This window comes from Protomyctophum parallelum (genome assembly GCF_964188405.1).
Source record: "Protomyctophum parallelum genome assembly, chromosome: 18".
NCBI lineage: Eukaryota > Metazoa > Chordata > Actinopteri > Myctophiformes > Myctophidae > Protomyctophum > Protomyctophum parallelum.
The window spans coordinates 34,960,913-34,982,729 of record NC_139716.1 but is presented as its reverse complement, the minus strand read 5'-3'; the positions used below and the strand labels follow the sequence as shown (position 1 = coordinate 34,982,729).

The 21,817-nt window shown below is 42.8% G+C and overlaps 1 protein-coding gene across 2 annotated transcripts in view; it reads left to right on the top strand.

The window, feature by feature from the left end:
- Nucleotides 1–2,118: 2,118 nt before the first annotated feature.
- The window catches only part of acox3 (acyl-CoA oxidase 3, pristanoyl), a 51,886-nt gene continuing 32,187 nt past the window's right edge, over nt 2,119–21,817 (top strand). The window contains exons 1-13 of one of the 2 annotated variants that reach the window (XM_083788757.1): nt 2,119–2,191; nt 3,510–3,744; nt 4,327–4,424; nt 4,680–4,815; nt 6,689–6,763; nt 7,022–7,111; nt 7,544–7,687; nt 13,361–13,449; nt 14,599–14,695; nt 17,010–17,189; nt 18,041–18,163; nt 18,490–18,610; nt 20,332–20,454. In XM_083788757.1, coding sequence (XP_083644883.1) covers nt 3,550–3,744; nt 4,327–4,424; nt 4,680–4,815; nt 6,689–6,763; nt 7,022–7,111; nt 7,544–7,687; nt 13,361–13,449; nt 14,599–14,695; nt 17,010–17,189; nt 18,041–18,163; nt 18,490–18,610; nt 20,332–20,454 — 1,471 coding nt within the window. In that variant the 5' untranslated portion in view covers nt 2,119–2,191; nt 3,510–3,549. Of the gene's footprint in view, nt 2,192–3,509; nt 3,745–4,326; nt 4,425–4,474; nt 4,510–4,679; nt 4,816–6,688; nt 6,764–7,021; nt 7,112–7,543; nt 7,688–13,360; nt 13,450–14,598; nt 14,696–17,009; nt 17,190–18,040; nt 18,164–18,489; nt 18,611–20,331; nt 20,455–21,817 lie in introns of those variants that run through there. The other variant, XM_083788758.1, reaches the window with a different exon arrangement.

The following is a 21,817-nucleotide window of genomic DNA, read 5'->3' as shown; positions in this document are numbered from 1 at the left end:
TCTCTCTCTCTCTCTCTCTCTCTCTCTCTTTCTCTCTCTCTCTCTCTCTCTCTCTCTCTCTCTCTCTCTCTCTCTCTTTCTCTCTCTCTCTCCCTCTCTCTCAAGCCCCCCCTCCCCCCTGGTTTCTCTCTGTATGAATATGTTCACTATAGCAGCTCAAATCAGATTTTTGGGGCCTTTACATATTGGAATGTGTCTTGGGGCCTTTACATATTGGAATGTGTCTCATGGACACATTTGTTATTAGATTTTAATCACATTCCTTACCCTTGTTCACACTGCAGAAAACCAATCTGACTCCAATCTGGATAGGAAATCTGATTTGTGCTTGTTTTGTATGACATCTAATGAAATTAAATCAAACCAACATTGGCACAGGGGAATGTAACCACTGGCACACAGGCACAAGACAGTGTGAGAGAGAGGATTTTTGGTTTCAAATAAATCTGAATAGGAAATTTGATTTGTGCTTGTTTTTCCTGTAGCCTATGACAATAAATCAAACAACATTGGCACAGGGTGTGTGTGTGTGTGTGTGTGTGTGTGTGTGTGTGTGTGTGTGTGTGTGTGTGTGTGTGTGTGTGTGTGTTTGTGTGTGTGTGTGTGTGTGTGTGTGTGTGTGTGTGTGTGTGTGTGTGTGAGAGAGAGACGCAACTTGGCCTGTTGTAGCGCCACCATGAGGCTGATTTGAAAACTGTCAAGTGGCATTTCTTCTGCATCATGCCGTGGATATGCACATCTCATTCAAGACACTGAACTTGCAGATCTGCCATTTTTGCCATCCAAATGCATTATAACCTACGGTTAAATGGGCCCTAAGAGATGCAGAAATTAACTAGAAAAAGTGCCCTTCTGGGCACAGGTCTCCACCAGGAGGATATAGAGTGTGTGATGTTTGGCAAAATGTTTAGGAGTCATTTAAACATCAAGGTCAAGGTCAAGGTTATCTTTATTTGTCTCCCTTGGGAGAAAATTGTCTTGGAGACAGAGTCACAGCTGCATACAAATACCAGACAAAGAAAAAACACCATAAAACACCCACATACACAAAACAGAGATATTGCACACATTCCCTTGATAAAGTGCAACTATAGTCATTAAAGTGCATTCGGCAATCCCTGATTGAGCATTTTCCAAACCCAAACATGTTTGTTTGGGTTTGTTTGGGCTGCTATATATGCCTGTTGTATTCACGGCTTGGGATACACTGCCATGTCTTCCTTCTCAGAATGCATTTCTTTCATGTGGATTCCAAGGGATTCGATTTCCCAAAAGTCGTGTAACTGATCTGACAATGCCTAGTCCTCTCCGATCACTTCAATGTCCACAACTTCAGTTATGATATTTAGCTTCTCCTTGCACCAGCCGTCCAAATACACTTTTTTCCAGTGCATAGTGGCAATAATTCTGGCCTTGCAGTGGATAGAGGAGAAGGGAATTGATAACACTGTTATTGCGTCTGATGGCTTCTCTGCACCGGAAAGTATTAAGTCAGGCAGATCTGCATGTAGAATCGACCTTCTTAGTGAAGTACATATGAGTTTGTATAGAATAGGAAACAAAGGTATAGTAACACGGTTCCTGTGGGTTCCAACTTCCAGCTCATTCTGGAGTTGAAGGAAATGAGCGAGTAGATATTCTGGCCAAGCAAACACGAGTGGAGCAGTTCCTTTAACTTAAGCAAGAGTACGGAGTGTGGAAGAGAGGAACAAGAAACAATAGTGCATGTGCAGTACTTCTACATTAATTGTAGGAAGTAGTGAGAGGAATCAGTTATATCGCCTGTTGAAAAAGGTTAAACATCAGAATTTTACATTGTCAGGTCTTCTAGGAAAAGAAGCAGGCAAAGTATATCATTATATTACTAAGTCTAAGTACATAAGAAATATCCACTTGGTGAATAGAATGTAGGAGTTTTGGTTTATTTTATTGGTTTGCAGCACAATCCCTAGTACTACACAGTCCAGCTGGTGGCGGTAATGCACCTTGAAAGGTTTGCCAACCGCCATAAAACCGGAAAGAAGAAGAAGAAGAAGAAGAAGAAGAAGAAGAAGAAGAAGAGCTTTTATTTTGATAGCCCGTATCGATCCATTCCCCGCGCTGAGACGTGTAGTGGCGTACGCTGTGTTGACGCACGCAGCCACAGAACAGATCTAGGTGGAAAGTCAACACACAACACAGGTCACAGGAGGTAAGATATATCTATATTATGATGAATTATTACCGCTGTTTAGTGTTTTACTGTATTTCTATTGATTCCATTAAAACGCTCTTCTGAAAGTGCATGAGGCGACTCAATCTAAACCTGAGCAAAGTACTGAACTAAACCCCAACAGAGGACATTATAAGTTGTTATTTATATTAAAGTGCACTGCAGTTTGAAGATGCATACAATCATGTTTACGTTAACGTGGTTATATAGAGGTAGTCTGTCTGTTTAGATTAATACATTGGTTATTTAATTATAGCTCATCGCTCGTTTCTCTTATCTGCAATGGTCTTTTTTTCACCAGAGAGGGTGAAATATGAACTTTGATCAGACTCTGACTGAATACTAGGACGTTGTTGAATTATATATTGCATTCAGTGCACAAAGTAAAACCTTACGGCAAACTGCATGTCGTAGGCACTAGGCAGTGTTTAATACACAAGAGTTGTCATGTCGTAGGAATTCACTAGGCAGTATTTAATACACAAGAGTGAAGAGTTGTCATGTCGTAGAAAGGCACTAGCAGTATTTAATACACAAGAGTTGTCATGTCGTAGAAGGCACTAGGCAGTGTTTAATACACAAGAGGCGACTTCTCTTTATCAAGCCATCCAGGATCCTGGTGAATCATTCATGACCATGAAACATTTGATTCTGTGAAAAACAGGGGGTATTTATTAAATATAGTATATCATTTAATTCAATATTCAAAAGTTTTTGTTTTCACAGAATCAAGTGTTTTATGGTCATGATTCACCAGGATTCTGGATGGCTTGATTCTAGGCTTAAATTCTTTTTTAACACAATGTGGTCTGCAGGAACCATGGAACCAGAAAATGGCTGCAACTACTATACCCTATTACTTACTATACCCTATAGGGGCATGACACCACATAGGCTGATTCTGTAGTTTGTTCTCCTGTGACGTTTAAAAAAACTACAGCAGGGTAAAAACATGTCTGGCTGCATAATACTGACCTTATAGCACCCTGTGATGTAGATTTTAAGTTAATAGTGGGCGTTAGGGATGCACCGAAAGGGAAATTCTTGGCCATTTTCTGCCGAACGTTTTCTGCGGCCGAATATTCGGTGCATCACTAGTTAAAATAGTATGTTTATACAGAGTAAGTAAAGAATAAATAATCTCTCAATCACCTGGTAATGACTGTGACAGAGTCCTGTAGCTGTAAGGTCAGAAGGTCAGTCCTTGCAACCACAATGTTTCCAGCCAGGGCCGGGCGTGTGTTCGAGGTGTACCACCACAGACAGCCAGTAGAAGGTGTCTCTTCTTCCCCATCAGAAGTCAACCCAAAGTGCCTTATTCAGTGAGTGGATCCACCATGAGCACCAGCAGCCACTCCGAGGCCAAGTATGAGCAGCAGCAGGAGGAGGAGGAGAAGAAGACAACAGCAGGGGGCGCCGTTCTCCCCGAGCTGCCCAGCGGAGGAGCCCTGGGCGTGTACAGGAAGAGAGCATCGTTCTGCTGGAAGGACATGGTGCTGCTGATGGAGGGAGAGGACGTCAGCGCCTTTAAGGTGAATAATGTGAACCCATTCTGGACGGGGAACCCCTTTTGGTGTTTTAAACATTATGTTATAGTTTAGCTATTGAAAAATAGCAGATCTACAAGCTCATAGCTTGTAGGTCTGCTATTTTTGAAAAATCGTGAAAATATTTATTTCAGAAAACTGGAGGATTTAGAAGAATATTTTTAAATTTCAAGGTCAGGCCAAAATGGATTAAAGATGGAGTGCCGACATTTCTGTACTATTTCTGTTTTCTACTGTATGTGTCTATGGAGTTAACATTGCTCTAATCTAATAGACCCCCAGTTGATTTGATTTGTATAAAAAAACCTACCAATACTTTCAAGATTAAAAAATGAACAGAAATGTACAAGCTTGCACCCTGGCAAGAAGTTACGCTCACACCTAATGTGAGCTTGTATACCCCCCTCGACTCTCGAATCTCTTTGCATCACTTACGTTTGTGTGTGTGTGTGTGTGTGTGTGTGTGTGTGTGTGTGTGTGTGTGTGTGTGTGTGTGTGTGTGTGTGTGTGTGTGTGTGTGTGTGTGTGTGTGTGTGTGTGTGTGTGTGTGTGTGTGTTCACACTCAGCAACGAGTGTTCAGGATGTTGGAGAACGATCCCATCTTCGCGCGACAGCCTGGAGAAGATCTACCCATGGAGAAGATGAGGGAGCTCACCTTCCTCAGGTAACACACACACACACACACACACACACACACAGCCTGGAGAAGATCTACCCATGGAGAAGATGAGGGAGCTCACCTTCCTCAGGTAATACGCGCGTGCACAAAAAGTTTGAGCACCACTGACATAGAAACTTGGGTGTTTTCAGAAAACTGCCAAAGTGGAAAATGTGCAAAAATATGTGCGTAAACGGCATAGTGATGGAGGCCCGTCATTGACCCTTATTAACAATGGCCCGTCCCGTGGTTGGTCCACAGAGTGAAGCAGCTGTTCCGGTACGACTTCCTGACCCAGGAGGAGGTGATGTCCAACCCGCTGAAGGCGCTCATCTTCACCGACTGTCTGGGCATGTATGACTGGAGCCTGGTGGCCAAGTACTTCCTCAGTAAAGGGGTGAGTTCATATGTGCCAATGAGCCTGGAAACCAGACCAGAAAATACATACCCTGGGCAGATTAGTACTGGCACTCCTCAGTTTGAATTTTCAGTGGCACTTACACCCGCCTTCTAATGAGAGCGCAAAATCACTCTTGGAAGAGCCACCCATCGACTAATATAATATACGGCAACCTTCCCCGTGTTTCTTCACTAGTCCGATCCAGAAGAGCCGGCCACTGCTACAGAGCTGACAATGAGGTTATACATATACATATATCTTTCCTTCTCTGGAATCCTGCCTCAAAGCAGACCAGAGGTAGAAAACTGTTGTTCCCTGATGTCATCGCTAGGGACACATGCATCAGTAAGCAGGAACTGGGGATGGCAATGAAGGACCGGAAAGTCTGGCGTGGCATTGTCAAATCCATGATCTCGACTGAAAAATTAATTATGATGATGATTCAAAGTGAGACTTATTTTTCTTTTTTTTTTATGTTGGAATCTGTTTGTAACTCGCACCTTGAAAATAAATCTTCCGCATCACTGCACTCTATACCCCACAGGTTGAGAACCACCGGTCTGTGTGTGTGTTTGTGTGTGTGGGGCGCGGCACGTACGGTTGATTCTGGATCAGCATGATTATGAATCCTAGATATCCAGTATCCGTTCTTTATCTCTTGTTCAAGGCCAGTCCTCTTTTCACAAGGCCAAGGCTGGGTACACACTGAGAAATGTTTAGATCTGAGCTTGTAGATGTGCTATTTTAGACAAAGAGATTTATGTAGAGGATGAAAAGGAAAGTACAGAGTATACAGTACATAGAAGAGTCCTGGGAGACAATGGTCGATGTTGTACATATAGGGTTTAAGTGGTCATCATGGGTTCTTTATAGAACGATTGAAATAATTACTTCTTTAATGGTATCACTCTGAAGAAGCACTTTTGGTTGGCACCTTTTACTGTGTTTAGTGTGTCAGTAAAGCACTTACCCTAAAGTCCCAAGAGCATTATCACTCGTAGATATGAGTCATTAGCATGTCATTAGCAAATAGGAAGTAATTATGGTGTGGCAATTTATAAATACAGGCACTTCAGGGTGCCTGGTGCCTCTGCCAGTTAGTGCACAAACAAACCATATCACTGCTGTGATACAGAAACCTTGCATCTGCATATTTAATCTTTAATGTTTTTCTTTTTTCTTTTCTTTTTTGAAATTCATGCACTTTTATACTTGGTTGTAGGGCAGTTTCACACAAAAGTAACGAATATTGCCAATGTACAAGCTTATCGCTTAAAGATTGGCCTATAATGGAATGCTCAAAATGTAGAGCTTTATTTGTGTCTGTGGCTTTTATAAATATGTAACCAATGAAGCATCAAAGAGCTTGTGACTGAATAATAAATACACAGATCCATTAGATCAACAGTAAGTAAGTAATGTTTTTGTTAGTGTTTTTTTTTTGGACATACAAGGTTTCGGCCCGACTTGGAAGAAATACTGGACCTGGGTTTGAATCTGACTGCATTTTGTCGCAGGTCTTTCCCCTCTCTGCCTTTGATTTCCTGTCTCTCTCCACACTGTCCTCTCTTAACCCATTCTGACCGGGCACCCATTTTGGTGTTGGCATCATGTCGTGCTTTAGCTATTGAAAAATAGCAGATCTACAAGCTCATATCGCGCCACCGAGTGGCGCGATACGAGCTTGTAGGTCTGCTATTTTTTGAAAAATCGAAGAACGACTGACATTTTTAGAATCTGATCTCAGGTCAGAATGGGTTCATCAGACCAGTGTGTGTCCGGCGGAAACCTCGTATGAATCTGATCTCAGGTCAGAATGGGTTAAATAAAACATGTACATAACACGCTCCTCTCCTGTGTTCTTCTCCAGATGTTCGGTCAGACGGTTGCCAACTCGGGCTCAGAGAGACACAGGAAGTTTGTGCAAGACACAGAAGACATGAAGGTAAGCATTACTATCATGCACAACCTCGCTGCGACGCGTTGTGAGCTTGTAGATTGGCAATGTAGAAGAGTGTCGAATCAGCCATTATGACCCGCCAAAATTCTAGTTTAAAATCGACAAAAATATTATGATATTTAGTTGACTAAAATTAGACTAGTAAAACATTCCAGGTGACTAAAACGAAGTGAAAGGTATTCAAAACACTATGATTTAAAACTAAATACAAATTTGCTGACTGAGCTGTTTTTCTGTGTCCAGGTCTATGGGTGTTTTGCTCTGACCGAGCTGAGTCACGGCAGCAACACCAGAGCAATGAGAACCACCGCTACCTATTACCCTAGCACACAGGTATGATCCTAGCACACAGGTACAATCCTCCTAGCACACAGGTACAATCCTCCTAGCACACAGGTACAATCCTCCTATCACACAGGTACAATCCTCCTAGCACACAGGTATGGTCCTAGCACACAGGTACAATCCTCCTAGCACACAGGTACAATCCTCCTAGCACACAGGTACAATCCTCCTAGCACACACGGGTACAATCCTCCTAGCACACAGGTACAATCCTCCTAGCACACAGGTATGATCCTAGCACACAGGTACGATCCTCCTAGCACACAGGTACAATACTCATAGCACACCGGTACGGTCCTCCTAGCAGACAGGTATGATCCTAGCACACAGGTACAATCCTCCAAGCACACAGGTATGATCCCTGTAGGAATTTGTCATCAACTCCCCAGACTTGTGATAACGTGTCCCTCTACCCTGTAGGAATTTGTCATCAACTCCCCAGACTTCGAGGCTGCCAAGTTCTGGGTGGGCAACCTGGGGAAGACGGCCACGCACGCGGTGGTGTTCGCACAGCTCTACACGCCTGACGCAGTGTGCCACGGACTGCACTCCTTCGTCGTGCAGGTATTTATTTATCTCAGCAGCCGGCAAATATTTCTTGATTTTCTCCAGTGCCGATTGTTCTCTCTCTCTCTCTCTCTCTGTATAGTTGCTGTATTGTTTTATTACTTGCGCAAGCAGAGCGCGCAAGTAATGTTTTCGCCCGGTCTCTTCCGCCGTGACAGCTGTCCCGCCATTCGATGTTTATGCAGAAAAACATACAATCTTTTTTGCTGGGACCAAATGACCACAAATGATATATCATATTTCTTACGTCATCATTTAGAGCTAGTCATACGTATACTATATACATAATCAGTAAAAATAAAATAGCAAATTGTGCCTGATCTGCTGGGACCAGAGTACGTGGTGTGTATATGTATGACTAGCTCTTAATGATGACCTAAGAAATATGGTAATTTGTGGTCATTTGGTCCCAGCAAACCAGGCACAGATTTGCTGTTTTCTTGCATAAACATCAAATGGCGGTACAGCTGTCACGGTTTTTGGCGCAAAGTAACCACAGTATACCGCTAATTAACTTACAACTACACACTTTATACAGTATAGAGTATAGAGTATATATGTATACGTATATAGTATATGCCTATATACTATATATATTTCTTACGTCATCATTTAGAGCTAGTCATATGTATACTATATACATAATCAGTAAAAATAAAATAGCAAATTGTGCCTGATCTGCTGGGACCAGAGTACGTGGTGTGTATATGTATGACTAGCTCTTAATGATGACGTAAGAAATATGGTCATTTGTGGTCATTTGGTCCCAGCAAACCAGGCACAGATTTGCTGTTTTCTTGCATAAACATCAAATGGCGGGACAGCTGTCACGGTTTTTGGCGCAAAGTAACCACAGTATACCGCTAATCAACTTACAACTACACACTTTATACAGTATAGAGTATAGAGTATATATGTATACGTATATAGTATATGCCTATATACTATATATATACTATATATATTTCTTACGTCATCATTAAGAGCTAGTCATACATATACACACCACTGGTCCCAGCAGATCAGGCACAATTTGCTATTTTATTTTTACTGATTATGTATATAGTATACGTATGACTAGCTCTAAATGATGACGTAAGAAATATATATAGTATATATATAGTATATAGGCATATACTATTTACGTATACATATATACTCTATACTCTATACTGTATAAAGTGTGTAGTTGTAAGTTGATTAGCGGTATACTGTGGTTACTTTGCGCCAAAAACCGTGACAGCAAAACATCAAATGGCGGGACAGCTGTCACGGTTTTTGGCGCAAAGTAACCACAGTATACCGCTAATCAACTTACAACTACACACTCTATATAGTATATAGTATATGCCTATATACTATATATATACTATATATAGTATATGCCTATATAGTATATGCCTGCTTTGCTGGGACCAAACGGCCACAAATGACCATATCTCTTACGTCATCATTTAGAGCTAGTCATATGTATACTATATACATAATCAGTAAAAATAAAATAGCAAGTTGTGCCTGATCTGCTGGGACCAGAGTACGTGGTGTGTATATGTATGACTAGCTCTTCACCCAAACTTATATAGATAGAAACTTGAATCATACTTAATAATACTAGGTGTTTATATGCATAAAGTAGGTAGGTAGCAAATAGTTACATCTAAAAATTATACATTTCAAACGTTCCTTCACAGAGATACTGAGATTTGACAGTTTACAGCGGTCGAAAGGACTTGCGCACTCTGCTTGCGCACTAGTTGGCCATTTATGGCCTACTAGTGTGCAACAAGCAAGTATGCACTCGACAGAGTGCAGTTCTAGTTGTTAACATGTTTTGCTTGTACTGTTGTGAAGCACTTTGTGACTCTGGTGTCTGTGAAAGGTACTCTACAAATACAATGTACTTACTTACTATTTTAACCAGGCAGTCTGTAGGTCTACTGTGTGTCCACAAGATGGTGCTGCAGCTCAATTACATCTCTGGGTTGCCTCTCTGTTCAGTAGTTCAGCTTGGTTAAAGGCACTAAATGTATCATTTACCTTTTTAATTACCGTTTATGATGGCTTCACAATACATTTATGAGATAATTGTACTTTACTGGAGTATTTCCAAATTGCAATACTTTTACTTCTACTCCACTACATCTCAGAGGGAAATATTGTACTTTTTTCTCCACTACAATTATTTGACAACTTTAATTTACTTTGTAGATTTTGATTATTATTATTATTATTACAAAACATTGACCACTTCAGCCCTATATACTTTCAGGCCATTTGAAAGTAGCTGGTCCACAGCTTGTATATCTGCTATTTTCCAAAGCTTAAAAAAAAGGAAAAAAACATTTGAAGCTTTAAGTACATTTGGATAACATTTATACTTTTACTCATTTGTAATTCCAGAGTTTGCAACAAAGTAATTCTACAGCACAGTGCTGATTAAAAGGTTAAAGTCCTACTATTTGTCACATACATTGTAAGCCATACATTGCTGTATGCAATATATCCTTTCTCCGCATTTGACCCATCTCTTGGAGCGGTAAGCTGCAGCCGTGCCGCGCTCGGGAATCATTTGTAGTTGATCTAACCCCACAATCCAAACCTTGGTGCTGAGTGCTAAGCAGGGAGGCACTGGCCCGGGTCCCATTTTTACAGTCTTTGGTATGACCCGGCCGGGGATCGAACCCCAACCTCCCAGTTTCAGGGCGGATACTCTAGTGGTGCACTGACAACTATCTAGAGTTGAATGTGGTCAAAACAAAAGAACTGGTCTTTGAAACAACAACCCACACTGGACTTAACCCACTCCTCATTAATGGTAAAACAATAGAACAGGTAGACAGCTTCACATATCTTGGACTCACACTGGACAATAGACTTAGGTTTGATCAACACATTACATCAATCCCTTTCAGCAAAGACTCCATGTAATCCGTAAATTAAGATCACTATCTGTTGCTCCTCATCTTTTGCTATTACTGTACAAAAGCATTATTCAACCCGTTCTGTTGTACTGTTCTGCATGTTTCTACACCATACTGTCCATGCCTAACAGGAACAAACTTTTCAGTATCACCCGTATTGCTTCCAAAATCATCGGACTTCCTACACCCACACTTTCTGATATGAACAATAACGCCATCACACGACTAGCACTCTCGATATCAAATGACACTGATCATCCTCTGTATCGTTTCTTTAACCTCATGCCATCTGGACAAAGATACAGGACCTTGCCCTGGAAAAAGGTCCGTTTTAGTAGGAGTTTTGTCCCCTCAGCCATCGCGGCATTAAACAAACTGCCCCGCCGATAGGATGGTTCTGTACACAGTGGGGAACTCATGTTTTGTTTTTTGTTTTTTGTTTTTGTCTTGGTGCTATGTGCTCTGTGTTGTTTTTGATGTTTGATGTGGGTGTTGAACTGTTGAACAGATTGTGAAGACAAATATCCTTCGGGACAATAAAGATTATTATTATTATTATTATTAACAAGGCCACTGAGCTGGTTAGACACGTTTACAGTACTTAAGTAAGTAGTACTTAACGTGTGAATACTTTTTCCACCACTGATGAAAGTAGATTGGCTATTTTGGTCATGTGATACCGTCGTACAACCCAGTATAAACTAGGCTCAAGTGGCTCAAGTACCACCAGTTAACACCGAAAAATGCTTTTACCCTCGGTTTCTTTTCTTTTCAGATCAAACACGATACTAGAGCGCTGTATTTTATGGACCATTAGTGATGTTGTTTTTACCTTTTAAGGTCACAAAGTGTACTGTACCGTGTGTGCAACCCTGTGTAGTGTGGCACATGGACAGTAACCCAGTCATAAAAAAAACCTTTAAAATATCGCCGCTGTCGGGTGGAAACCTCACACCTCCAAAATCATTGCGTTTCAGGAAACCGAACGACAATTTTCAGAAATAGTGAAAATGGCCGATCTACAAGCTCACAACGTGTCGCGTTGCAACACGTTGTGAGCTTGTAGATCGGCTATTTTCACAAATTTTGTGTGACACTCTTGTACGATGATGATGTAGCACGTTAAGTGACATATGGAGTTATGGACATATAAGAGGTGTCTGCCCGCCACCGACGATATACAACAGGCGGATCTCAAGCGAGAGATTTTTTCCAGGCTATTAACAAGTGACAGAGTGCAGCGCTGTCCTATTTAGTCTCAATAAATGTCTCATAAAGTGTATTAAAGACGGTTTAACACTAGTTGGTTTGTCAGTATTAAGGTATTAAAGTGGATATAATGTCCTCGGCTGAACTTTTGGGTATTATTCAGCCAGTCAACTTTGTTTAGTTTGCAGATCTGTCCAGTGGAGTGTTTGGTTGGGGTGGCCCTGCTTTCAAACGGACATTATTACTATAACCAGAGATGCCCCCGATCAGGTTTTTTGGACCGACCACTGATTGTTTTTCTCACGATCAGCCCGTACCGACCTTTTGTGCAAGGGGAGAATTTGAATATTTCCACAATTATTATATGTCAAAAGTCAAAACCCATCAAATCTGTTCCTGTGTGTGTGTGGGGAGGAAGGGGAGAATGTTTAGGCCTGTCACAAAGATGCAAAATGATATTATACAGTGATGTAAATAGGTTTTCAATGTCCCGGGATGCAGGGATGGTCTTTTAGATGAGTCCCAGGGACATTTTATGAGTCCCACTTCAACGACATTAGGAGTCATATTTAGTTTATTTTTTTACAAATTGCAGCATTTAACTCCCATTTAATTTTATATGGTTATAATGTGGTTATCTTCATGTAGAAAACAGAAGAAGAAATGATTATTATAACTAAAGCTAATGGCCCCTTAACTATAAACTGCGTTTTGGGATGCAAAATGCACCCTATTTTAATCTCTGATTATACTATTATAGTAGTATTATAATATATAAAAGTCATTCAGATATATAGTATATATAATTGCCGATCACCGATCGAGTCATTTGGCCGATCACCGATCGGTGGCCGTTACCTCTTATCTCCATTTGTTGTTGTTGTAAATGATCACACTACGTGATCATACTGCAGCGTCACACGAGTGCATCAAAAGTAGCAGATCCACAAGCTTGAAATGTGATGCGAAGCAGTGCATTTTGAGCTTGTAGATCTGCCACGTTTGCTCTTTTTTAATTTGAACACTGTTTTGGAGATAGGAGGTTTCCACCCGACAGAGACGATAGTCTTATTCTAAAAAAAATGTGGAGGAACAATGGAGGAATATTCTCACGCATGCCTACTTAAACATTGGCCCTGCTTGCAGTGAAATTAAAACTGTGAAATAAGCACTAGTACCTCCAATGTATTGTAATTATTTATTTTGAGCTTCACAACATACAGCTTTGGTCCTTCAGTTCTGTTGCAGTGAGCAACACAACATGGTTCACACACACGTACACTGCAGTGTACATGTATGTGAACCATGTTGTGTTACATGAATACATACACAACAAGACCTAATACTGTAGTGACTACAGTATAGGTCTTGTTGTGTATTTATTCGTGTGGTATAGTCTGCGAGAGATCCTAAGATTTGATGTGTGTGTGTGTGTGTGTGTGTGTGTGTGTGTGTGTGTGTGTGTGTGTGTGTGTGTGTGTGTGTGTGTGTGTGTGTGTGTGTGTGTGTGTGTGTGCGTGTGCGTGTGCGTGCGCGCTAGGTGAGAGATCCTAAGACCCTGCTGGCCATGCCTGGTGTTCTGGTGGGAGACATGGGCAAGAAGCTGGGTCAGAATGGACTGGACAATGGGTAGGTGACATAATGACGACGATGTAGTGAAATGAGCATATCCGTGGTGTGGTCACCATTATGGGCATACTGTAACTAACAATAAATGCCAAAACAATGACATTTTTGTAAGTCCATAAAAATCCAGTTTTAATTATTTCCTTTGAATGAAAACGTGCTGCGTGATGACATGTCGAGTCGAGGCCTGCATGACCATGAATACAAATTTATCTTGATTTCATTCACCTGTTTGGTTTCCATTGCTGCACTTATTTCTAATGTATGAAAACATTATAGGTTAGAAATAAATCTGTGTCTTCTGTTTGAACGGGCACTACGCTACACACTATAACCCAAAGTCCAACAACTGTTTTGCACTAACAGAGCAGTAGAGGCTCACAGGCTCTGTATCCAAATTTGACCCGAATATTATAGGGATTGTGACATTAAAAAAAGGTTTTTGTAATGCTCAATTGCACTGAATTTCTTTTAACTTTTAACATTCTGTGGTCTAGGGTTTTCTGGCTCAAACAAGTGCTATGATTTTCCTGCTGTTTGTGATGTAAGAGCCAGCAAATCCCATATATGTCAATTGGATTTGCCAGCTGATGTCACTGTTTTCACTGGTTTGCCTGTTTCCAGACCACAGAAAATTCACTGAATGTTCAAAGTTCAGGTTTTTTGGGTGTAATTGAGGTCATAAAACCTAAAAGAAAAACGAAAAACAAATGAAAATGTATGTCATGAAAACCTTTAATGTTTGGGTTTTCTCTAAAGGATTATACTGTTTGATTGATCAGAGGGCCAAAACCCATCAGGATTTTAACAGATAAGCTTAAAAAAACATGATTTTGGGTGGAGTGGGACTCCCAACTCAGCAGTCGGAAAGGAAAAACAAGGAAAAACATTCTCCCCGTGTCCCCTAAGCCAAGGTAGGTATACCGTCACAAAAAACATGCAGTAATCCTGGTCTCTACTCTCTAAACGGCCTCCCCCTGGCCAGCCGGGGCGCCTGATGGAGGGGAAAGGAACTGGTTGGAATAACGTGTACCTTCCATGCGCTACGTCCAACCGGGGAAACCCCCCTGTTAGGTGAAAAGAAGCAGTGTGGACTCCTGTGGGCATGCCTCTGAGACCTAATTTGACAGGTGGATTTTCTTTCCTGTGCAGGTTTGCGATGTTCCACAAGGTGAGGATTCCACGGGAGAACCTGCTGAACAAGACAGGAGACGTCACTGTAGACGGCCACTACGTCACCCCCTTCAAGGTGGGCGGTGTGAAGTGTAATATATATTTTAGAATGCCAAATAATATAACGTATTATTCTGTATCTCAGTCAATGCTAGTAGTCAGCCACATTTCACAGCATCAACGTACTCATTCTAACTGCGACTGCAGCTGTCAATCTAGCAGCTGACCTGACTGTGTACTTGTGTAACTATTTCTGTGTCGCCCTTATCTTTAGAATACATCCTTATATGACCATTTAGTATAGCATCTCTGTTAAAGGACAGTCTGAGAATGGGGCCATTTATGGAGAGAAGACGGTTCTAGCACACCAGTTTGTTTTCCGTTGTGATCATGATCTTTCATGCTGCTGCTGTGCTTGTAAATATTTTCAGATGGCACACGCGCACACACACACACACACACACACACACACACACACACACACACACACACACACACACACACACACACAACCTGTTAAAAGACAGCATGGGGTTGCTCTGGGTGCATCTGAATGATGGGAACTGGCCAGTGTGAGAGATATATTCCTGACCCAATGAAACACACACGCACACGCACACGCACACACCACACACACACACACACACACACACACACACACCATGTATCAGGATAAACAAACAGTTTACGGGTGTTTAAGAGTGTTAAAGAGTGTTCAGCAGTGTCAGCGAGCTGTGATCACACAGTGGAGCAGTTATGTGTTTATGGTTTCCCCCGGGAGACTGGAGATAGTAGCCGCTTTGGGACCACAATGCAGCAGTGATGATTTTGACAGCATTTTCTTTTTCCTTTAAATTTGTATCCCACAATTTTGTACCCCATTTTTCCACCTGGTGTGTTAGTCGTAGTCTTTTGAATTAATGTTAATTCATATTTTAGTCTTCTGGTTTTGAACTGGTGGTCCGCAGTAAATTACCTGGTGACGAACGATAACCCGTCATGCCGTCAGTTTCTGGGAAGTGGGACGTCGAGAACTTCCACAGAAAAAGGGAGTTATAATCTCAAGAAGGGAAAGAGTGTAGCGGTCTAGCGGATGGCCTGGTTGAGTTACCGTTATAAGACATCATATAATCAATCACAGGTGTCTGCTCGCTCATACAGTAAGTTGCAATGAATCAGTTCCACATGAGTGGAAACTTAACAGAACAGAATAAGGGCAAACATGGGAAAGGAACAGAACAGTGCTTCTCAATCTTTTCTTTTTCTTTCCGTTTCTTTGTCTTTTTAAGCTCTGGACCACTAGCATATCTCATGGAAACATTCCTAGTTCCTACCTTCTTCCCCACGAGAGACGTAAATATAGCCAAGGGTCAGTGGCGCTCCTGACAGAACTGTCTTAACCCATTTTGGACTGAGGTCGATTAAAAAAAAGGCTTCTAAATCATTTATTTTCTGAAAAACCCATGTTTCTATGTCAGTGGTGCTCAACCTTTTTCATGTCAAGGACCCCCATAATTATCTCTATTGGGCCACGGACCCCCATCTCAAAATATGTAGTTCCAGGGACCCCCCAGAAACCAATATTTTAGTTAAAAATGTTTGCTCTGAAATATATATTCAATGATTTGCGCCACATTTTCACAATTTTTCTAAAATAGCAGACTTACAAGTGCTATGAGCTTGTAGATCTGCTATTTTTCAATAGCTAAAGTACTTAGCATAATGCTTAAAACACCAAATGGGGTTCCCGCCAAAAATGGGTTAATAACCTGGAACTGTTTATGGCCCAGTAGAGGCAATGACAGATGATTCACACTTTGGCAGCCCTCTTAAATATTTACCTTAATTTGTCGTATGCTGGGAAAACGCTGGAGGAGGAAGCTGTGGACGGGGTTGGGATTTCTACTGTATCCGTGTCTGTCTGGGAGACAGAGATTCCGTGCCGAGGAAAGCCAATTGAAGTGTCTCAACTTCGTGCTGTTTGTTTCATTTAGAACTTTGTGTTAAATAATGTTATTTCAGAGTAGCACTGTTTGTTTCCTGAGCCATTCCTTAGTTGTCAAAATTGCCAAAAAATACCAGATCCACATACAAGCTCACAATAAGCTCGCGTTGTGATTGTGAACTTGTAGATGTGCATCGCAGCTTGTAGATCTGCTCATTTAAAATTGTGCTATTTTGAAAACTTGTGAAATGGGACCTTCTGCATGCTTCCTACTTTTGGTACATTTTGATTCCAATACTTTTACTCAAGTAAGTTTTTTTTATTCCGGACTTTTACTTGCAACAGAGTAGTTCTACATTGCAGTATTGATAGTAGTACTTTTTTTCCACCACTGATGTTTACCCCATATTACAATAAAAGTCCTCCTCCTCCTCCGTCCCTCCAGGACCCCAACAAGCGTTTCGGGGCCTCTCTGGGAGCTTTGTCGGGGGGCAGGGTGTCCATCTGCAGGATGGCGGTGACCAACCTGAAGCTGGCGCTGACCGTGGCAGTACGCTTCTCTGCCACCAGGAGGCAGTTTGGACCCAAAGACACCGAGATCCCTGTCCTGGAGTACCAGCTACAGGTCAGACCCAGATGGAGGCGACACAGTTCTCTGTCCCACGAAGGGAGGGACTTTCGGGGGGCACGAGTTAGTCCGACGTCCTGTTAGTCCGACACAGAGCCATAGAGTAAGAGTAAGACAGAGTTACGACAACTCTGTTCACTTCATGGTGCCATGCTCTTCTACAAAGACTTCTATTGGTTTGTCAAATAGGGTCAACCGGAAGTTTACGGACTGCATTGGAGTCTGGTCTACGTGACCAGGCTGTTTTCTGCCCCCTCAATGCCGTAACTCTGTCTTACTCTATGGCCGTGGCCGGTTAAGACTCACCCGTGTCTTCCACGTGCGGTTAGGGTTGATTGATCGATTGATTGATTGCTTGATTGAAGTAGGTATTTATTTAAAATTATTTAAATTTAGAGATGTACAAATATTATATACACTTCTATATGAAAAAAAGAGGAGTCATAGAGGGAAGATGCAGAAAACGGAACCAGATGGAGACTCCGTGGGAATTAGCCGAAAGCAGGAGAATGTTTGTTCAGTAAACAGCGGTCTCCCTGTCTCCCCAGCTCTTTAGTCAAGAGAAAATACATTTTAAGGCCAGGATAACATTTTTATACCTGGAAAACATGTCTGCGTTAGATCTGTTTTCATTGACATTTTTATTTCAGTCAATGGAATGTACTGTATAGAGTAGACCCTTTTAAACTCTCCTCTCCTCTCCTCTCCTCTCCTCTCCTCTCCTCTCCTCTCCTCTCCTCTCCTCTCCTCTCCTCTCCTCTCCTCTCCTCTCCTCTCCTCTCCTCTCCTCTCCTCTCCTCTCCTCTCCTCTCCTCTCCTCTCCTCTCCTCTCCTCTCTCTCTAAGTAGCAGTGGCGTCTCTTTCCGTACCTAGCAGCATGCTATGCTCTGGACCATTTCTCTAAGACTGTCTTCATGAACTTCGTTGAGCTCCAGATCGGACAGATGATGAAAGATCGCAGCGAGAGACAGGTGTGTGTGTGTGTGGGGAGGGTACAACACTTTTAGTTTTGTTTTTTCTTCTTACTAATCATTTGATCGGCCCAGAACATTGTGTTTATCGTCATGATTTGTCACGATCCGAGTTGGCTTTGTCCGCGGCGTAAACGTCTTTAGATAAATACTTTTTGAAAAGCCTATGCGGGGAAAATGAATGGGGAATCATTTCCTGGGCCACTCGTCATTCCTAAAGGGGGCGGGACTTTTTGGAAGCCTAGCTGGGCCATGTACATGAATTGACACGTGTTTGTGTGTGTGTGTGCATGGCTGCGTGCGTGCGTGCGCGTGCGTGTGTACAGGCAGAGTTGGGCAGGGAGATCCATGCCCTGGGATGCTCCATGAAGCCTCTAGGATCGTGGACGGCTCAGAGAGGAATACAGGAGTGTAGAGAGGCCTGCGGGGGACACGGTTACCTGGCTAGTGAGTGTCACACACACACACACACACACACACACACGAGGCGCTCCGGTGGCACAGTGGTAAAGTAGCCGCTCACCATCGGCGCCGCAGGGTCTGGGCGTTCACCGGCTTTGTCGGGCGTCTATAGGAGAGTTCTGCCAATGAGAGGGCAGAAAACCGCCTGGTCACATCACGTGGTTCATGTAACTCGTTTGTCACACTAAAGCCCACAGACTCCAATGCATTCCGTCAACTCAGATCGGCCTACGCAGGGAAGCTGGAAGTACCCTCATTAGAAATGCCGGGACAACGCTCCACACGTCCCAAACTCTTCTCCCTTCTGGCTCCAAAACTATGGAATGCATTACAGTCAGAACTGCAGCATCACTCCCAATCTTCCGCCGTAGTCTGAAAACCATCCTTTTCAGACTCCATCATGGCCCGTAGCACTTACCCTACCCCCTTAGATAGCACTTTAGTAGACTTAGATAGCATTTGATACAGACCTATAGCATGTCATGTAGACATCACTAGAGTTGCATTGTATGTAGTCATAGCACTTCATAGTACATATGTATAGCATAGTATAGTATATGTATAGTTTATTTGTATAGTTTTTATTATATAGATATTCCACTGTTACGTTCTTAGCTCACGCATGTTTGATGATAACTACTTTTTATATATGTGATGTTTTGCCATGCTTTTTGTTCTTGCTTAATGTAAGTCGCTCTGGATCTGCTAAATGCCTGAATTGTAAATTGTAACTTCCAGTTCAGGCCTTTATCACTCTTCGCCAATTCTACTTATGTAGAAGAGACGCTATTGGACTTGTTCCATGAAGTGAACGGAGGTTGCTGTAACTCGAGTGGGGGAAGAGTCCCCCTTGGTCCCAGACTGAGTCAAGTCCAGGGTAGTTTCCATTGTTAGACTTTAGGCGCACCACCGGCACCTACTATACGTAGACACACTGCTGCGTAACAGCTTAGCTAACGGCACAGAGCTCACCTACTATACGTAGACACACTGCTGCGTAACAGCTTAGCTAACGGCACAGAGCTCACCTACTATACGTAGACACACTGCTGCGTAACAGCTTAGCTAACGGCACAGAGCTCACCTACTATACGTAGACACACTGCTGCGTAACAGCTTAGCTAACGGCACAGAGCTCAAGGTTCTCCGATGCTAGACAGGAGGGTGTGGAGGTGATTCAAGAGTCTCGAGTTGGACGTTCAGTTAATCACTTTGAACCTGGCTATTTTTCAAAATAGCGTTGAGAGATTGATCTATTATCGGTTTTCTTCACCCTTCACACAACAAAGTATATTGCCAGGGCTTAAGTGGTTAAGACTAAGGATTTTGCAGTGTACAGCACAGTAGTAGATTTATTAACACAAGACAGATTAGTGAAACAGGATGGGGGAGGAGAGGAAGCCGGGATGTTGTAATGCGTTCGGCATCTTCACCATGGCAGCCAGTAAACCACTCCTCACTCAATTCAATGCATCTTCACCATGGCAGCCAGTAAACCACTCCTCTCAATTCAATGAACTTCAGACCACATCAGTCCTTAGTTAGCGATTAGGACATGCTAATAAACTTGACCAGCTTATTATCGCTCCCTTCCTCCTTCCACAATGTCTGCTGAGTTGTATTTGTTTGTGTATTTCCGTCCTGTATGGTCACTATGGTGTGTATGTACGGTGCTTGTGTATAACTGTGTGTTGTGTGTTTTCCAGTGAACAGGCTAGGGACTCTACGCGACGACAACGATCCCAATGCTACGTATGAAGGAGACAACAATGTTCTGCTGCAGCAGACCAGCAACTACCTTCTGGGATGGATGCACGCCAAGCAACATGGTACGCGCACACACACACACACACACACACACACACACACACGTTCAGAGGGAGACTCCCAAGGCATCATGGGAAGTTGAGTTGTTTACTTTTGACCAGAGAGATGTATGAGTTCAGAGCTTAGAGTATATATGAATAGAGACGGCATCCGAGTTCTCCTTCCATCCACTTGCATTAAGTTGCTGAAAAGTACATGAGGCGATTTCACTCCTCCTTCCGGGTAGGAACAGAGTGCATTCTGGGATGGATTTGCCCCAAACACATGAACGCCCTGCCGTTGAACGTGCACGAGCGCGCACAAATGTGCACGAGCGTGCCTCCGTCGTGAACGTGCACAATGATAGTCAACGGACCAGCACGTTCATGTGTTTGGGGCCAGGCTGCAATATCAAATTCGGCCACTATGTCCATTTCGCCTCAGGGTTTCCTCTGGGTGCCGTCTCTATTCATATACACTCTAACGTTCAGAGGGAGACTCCCAAGGCATCATGGAAAGTTGAGTTGTTTACCTTTGACCAGAGAGATGCATTAGTTCCAAGCCCCCAGTGAGGCTCTCCAACGTTGAGGCTCTCAGAGTTATGACGAGGAAACACATTTCCCCGATTTGGACACCAAATTTGGTGTCCAAATCGGGGGAAAAAACGCAGAAGTAGACGGTTCTTCCGGGTGCTTTAAAACGCCACTGAGCAACTTCCACTGAAATTAATAGCGGGGGAGGGCGGGGCTGTCGCTCCGGTTCAGTCTCTATCCTTTTAATACTCTATGATTAGTTCAGAGGGAGACTCCCAGGGCATCATGGGAAGTGGAGTTGTTTACCATTGACCAGAGAGATGCATGAGTTTCAAGCCCTGGCCACCGAGAGGAGGCATTGAAGACAAATGGACATGCTCGTATCGTAGGTACTGCAGCTGGAACGGCACTGGGCCTATCTACGCCTATCTACGCCACTATGTGACGCGCACGCACGAGTCGCTTTCGGCCCGGTGCGTTCATGAAAGCTCTGTTGAATGGAATGCACTTCTATGACGTAGATAGGCCCAAAATGGGCGGGGCCCACCACTTTTCCAACCCGGAAGAAGGGGTGAAAACGCCTCATGCGCTCCATGCAAGTGGATGGGAGGTGAAATCCTGTGCTGTCTCTATTATTTACGACTCTAGATAATGTCTGTATATTCCGGGAGTAAAAAAAGTTGAACAGCACAAGACAAACAAGTTCTTCCAATGAGAGCAAAATGGCGAACATGATTTATATGAGTTCAGTATAACCACGTCGTCATAGCAACGTTGCCTGACTCCAGTTTAGTTTTGAATAGTGGGGAACTCGTCACTTTGCGCCACTTTTCGAGCTTGTAGATCTGCTACT